Source organism: Lynx rufus, unplaced genomic scaffold, assembly GCF_022079265.1.
Source record: "Lynx rufus isolate CCGP_SWC_20201006 ecotype Redwood Valley unplaced genomic scaffold, mLynRuf1.p SCAF_2, whole genome shotgun sequence".
Lineage (NCBI taxonomy): Eukaryota > Metazoa > Chordata > Mammalia > Carnivora > Felidae > Lynx > Lynx rufus.
Window position 1 is genome coordinate 179,407,008 of NW_025814834.1, and position 4,315 is coordinate 179,411,322.

General features: G+C 52.6%; 1 protein-coding gene across 1 annotated transcript; it reads left to right on the plus strand.

Moving 5' to 3' along the window:
- Window positions 1-2,762: 2,762 nt before the first annotated feature.
- Window positions 2,763-3,767, plus strand: LOC124514462 (phosphate carrier protein, mitochondrial-like). Its single transcript, XM_047082464.1, has one exon. The coding sequence runs from the start codon at window positions 2,763-2,765 to the stop codon at window positions 3,765-3,767; it is 1,005 nt and encodes a 334-aa protein (XP_046938420.1).
- The last annotated feature ends 548 nt before the right edge of the window (window positions 3,768-4,315 follow it).

A 4,315-nucleotide genomic window follows, 5' to 3' on the forward strand; every position in this document is an offset into this window, starting at 1 on the left:
CATCCAGCCGCCTGGTAAGTGTCCAACTCTTTTTTTTTTTTTAATTTTTTTTAAATTTAAATTTATTTATTTTTGAGAGAGAGAGAGATACAGAGCATGAGCAGGGGAGGAACAGAGAGAGGAGACACAGAATCCGAAGCAGGCTCCAGGCTCTGAGCTGTTGGCACAGAGCCCGACACGGGGTCAAACCCACTAACTGTAAGATCATGACCTGAGCCGAAGTCAGACGCTTAACTGACTGAGCCACCCAGCCGCCCCATAAGTATCCAACTCTTAATTTCAGCTCAGGTCATGATCTTATGGTTCGTGAGTTTGAGCCCCACATTGGGCTCTGAATTGACCATGCAGAGCCTGCTTGGGATTCTCTATCTCCCTCTTTTTCTCTGTGCCTCCCCAACTCTCTCTTAAAAATAATCATTAAAAAAAAAAAAGACTACAGTAAGGACAGGAGTTCAGTAAGACTTGTTGATTGAAAAAATCTATATCTGCCTCTGCTCTCCATCAGGTCATCATCCTAAGTTTGTAATTAGGACCCAATTCTATTTTTTTTTTTTTTTATACCGCCAGTTTAAAAAAAGTATATGTTAGGAGCGCCTGAGTGGCTCAGTCGGTCCACTTCTAGATTTCAGCTCAGGTCATGATCTCAGAGGCGTGAAATCGATCCCCATGTAGGACTCTGTGCGGAGCATGGAGCCTGCTTAAGATTCTCTCTCTCCCTCTCTTTCTGCCCCTCCCCCGTGTGCGCACACACACACACACACACTGTCTCTCACACAAAATTAAAATAAATAAATAAAAATATGGTATAACATACATAAAGTGTCTAATGTTCACTAATCTTAAGTGTACAGCTTGATGAATTTGCACAGGATAAAGTACTAAAATTTTTAATCAGAGAACCTTTTAAAAAAAAATCTTTGACCTCCCATCATCTACATACTGTGGTTTTCAAACTTTAATGAAGGATCCACCCGAGGGAGCTTATTAAAATTGCATATTCCTGCCCTCAGAGATTCTCATTCAGAGGTCTGGGGTGTGATCTTAGATTTTAAATAAAGCATTCCAGGTGATCCTGATGCAGGTGGCCTATGGATCACACTTCTGAGAAATGTTAGCCTCCCTACAGGATAAATGTTAAAGTGCTGAATAAGGCATTAAAGCTTTCCCTAATTTGACCCAGTTTCTCTTTTTCTAGACTCAACCCTTGCTAGTTTCCACCATGTTAAATTACTCACCCCTCCTCAGTACTTCATGTATTCATGTTTCCCCTAACCTGGACTTCCATTTCCATCTACTTTATGTGACAGCCTCCTACTCATCCTTCAAGAACTCGCTACATGGTCATCTCCTCTGGGAAGTCTTCTCAACCTCATGAGATAGAATTAGTTGCTCCCTCATTGTTCACACAGAACTTGAATCAAACCCCTATCATAATACCACACAAGGCTGATTTTTAAATCCCCTTGTTTAAAAATAAGCAGGACTATATCTAGCTCCTCTTTGAGAGAGAGAGAGAGAGAGAAAGAGAGAGAATGCACTACAAGCTGGGGAGAAGGGTAGAGAGAGAGAGAGAGGAGAGAGAGAGAATCTTAAGCAGGCTCCATGCTCTGCATGGAGCCCCACGCAGGTCTCAATCCCATGACCCTGGGATCATGACCTGAGCCGAAATCAAGATTCAGATGCTCAACTGGCTGTGCCACCCAGGTGCCCCAGTCTAGCTCTTTCTTAAATCCCTAACCCTGCACAAGGCCCAGCACACAGTGGGTGAATGAATGAGTGAATGCTAATGATTTACACGTGGAGTCACTCAATTCTCACTTTCCAAGCCAATGAGACTGCAGTCCCCCTAGGGGAAGTGAGGGTTTCTGCCTCACTTTTGTGATCTCCAGAATTATGCCAGGGATTCAGTAGTCAATGAAAAAATACCTAATGAATGAAAATAACCAACAGAATCCCCACCCCCCAACTCAGCGAGTACCTCCATGCTTCCTAAGCCCTCACTGCAATTCTTGGAGGGAAACAGGAGTGGAGTGTGAGTGCTTGGGGGGGGAGACGGCATCCCTATCTGCCAGATGAGAATGGTAGGCTAGAAGCCGCAGGACTGGCTGGCCTCCAACACCATGTTCCTGGTTCTCTCTGCCCATTCCTTCCATAGAACACTCTGTTGCCATGGAGAGGACTATTGCCCTAAGTGGGCACAATTAGGTGAGACCTCCAGAAAGGCCTCTCAGGAAAGCAACGGTGCATGGCGACTCTTCGCCCCCTAGCCCAACTCCTTATCTATTTGCTCGCCTATTCCTGTGTGTACTCATGTTTGTATCTATTGATTTACTTTATTAGCGTCTTTGTAGAGGACTAGGCAGCTGAGCCGGGCAGAAGCCACCTGGGCACGCAGAGCCTTACCTACCGCTCAAGGTGAGATCTAGGGACCACTGCCCATTGGCTAAGGAGGGCTGAGGGGATGGGCTCCTGCCGCTACCAGAAGCCCATTGGGCTGAAGGTGTGAGGGAGGAGCGGAGGGCGGTCCTGGCGGTGAGGGACAGGGTGATGCTCCCCCTAAACCTCTGGGAGCCGGCCTCAGACCCCCAGCTAACCCGACCTGTAGGGGCTGCGCAGGCGCGTGCCGAGGGCGGGCAGAAAGCCTACGGACACCGACGGTTGGGGTCACGCGCGGGAAGCTCACGAAGCATGCGCACCTGCCCTTGGGCCCCCGAGAGGAACGGGCTCCGGCCGAGGGAGGTGTGGGGCTGGACGGAGCGGTCATGCGTGACGCTGGCGGTTGCCGGGCCCCGCAGGCTGGAAGCTTGGGCCCGCCCAAGGGCAGGTTCTGGGCGGCGGCGGCAGCGAAGGAGCAGAGCTACGAGTACGGCTCCGCGAGATACCTGCTGCTGTGCGGCCTGGGCGGCATGCTGAGCTGTGGACTGACTCACACGGCCGTCATGCCCCTGGACCTGGTCAAGTGCCGCATGCAGGTGGACACCGCCAAGTACAAGGGCATCGTCAGCGGCTTCGGCGTGACGGTGCGCGACGACGGGCTGCGCGGCCTGGCCCGAGGCTGGGCGCCGACCTTCCTGGGCTACTCCCTGCAGGGCCTGTTTAAGTTCGGCCTCTACGAGGTCTTCAAGATGCGCTACGCCGAGCTCCTGGGCCCGGAGAAGGCGTACAGGTGGAGAACCGGCCTGTACCTGGCCGCGTCGGCCGGCGCCGAGTTCTTCGCTGACGTGGCGCTGGCGCCCATGGAGGCGGTGAAGGTGCGCATCCAGACGCAGCCCGGCTTCGCGGGCACGCTGCGCGCCGCCGCGCCGCGCATGTACCGCGAGGAGGGCCCGCGGGCCTTCTACAAGGGCGTGGCGCCGCTGTGGCTGCGCGGGATCCCCCACACCATGATGAGGTTCGCCTGCTTCGAGCGCACGGTGGAGGCGCTCTACCAGCACGTCGTCCCCAAGCCCCAGAGCCAGTGCACCAAGGCCGAGCAGCTGGCCGTGACCTTCGTGGCCGGCTACATCGCCGGCGTCTTCTGCGCCGTCGTGTCCCACCCGGCCGATTCGGTCGTGTCCGTTTTGAACAAGGAGAAGGGCAGCTCGGCCTTGGGAGTTCTCCAGAGACTGGGGTTCGCGGGCGTGTGGAAGGGCCTGTTCGCCCGCATCATCATGATCGGCACCCTGACTGCGCTGCAGTGGTTCATCTCTGACTCGGTCAAGGTCTATTTCAAGCTGCCTCGCCCCCCGGTCGCCCAAGCGCCCAAATCCCCGAAGAAGCAGAAGTAGGCGTGGGTGTGTCAGCCCCTGTGGCCACCGTCCGCCCGGAAGGCCATCCCGTGGGAGGGGGGTGGGGGTGGGGTGCGTCCAGGCAGTGCTAGCGTGTAAAATGTTGGGTTTTCTGGTTTGGGAGAGGTGACGATATGTAGTCCGAGTTCTCTTTAAAGGATTGATTCCTTCTCTTTCGGCGATCCAAGAGGATTGCAGCCGTTTCATGTAGGGGTCCGGACCCTTGTCTTTGGGGAGTCGGCATGGCTGCTTTAGCTCGGTAGCTTTTGAGCCACTGTAAGGAGAAAACCCTTAACGGGAAGTCATGTTAGGTAATTCAGGGTCTCTAGTTTGTTTCTACCTTGATCCACCGTTCGGTGGAGATTTCCTGAATAGCCTACTAATGAGGTTTTAAGGTCAGCACAACTGTATGGGACAGGGAACAAAGTAAAATTCTACTAAAAGGCATTCACCTCAGTAGAAGTCGTGTACCTATTGAATAGATGACGGACTCATACCATGTTTCTTGTTCATGTCCATTACAGGTAAAAATTATTAAAAGTCAAATT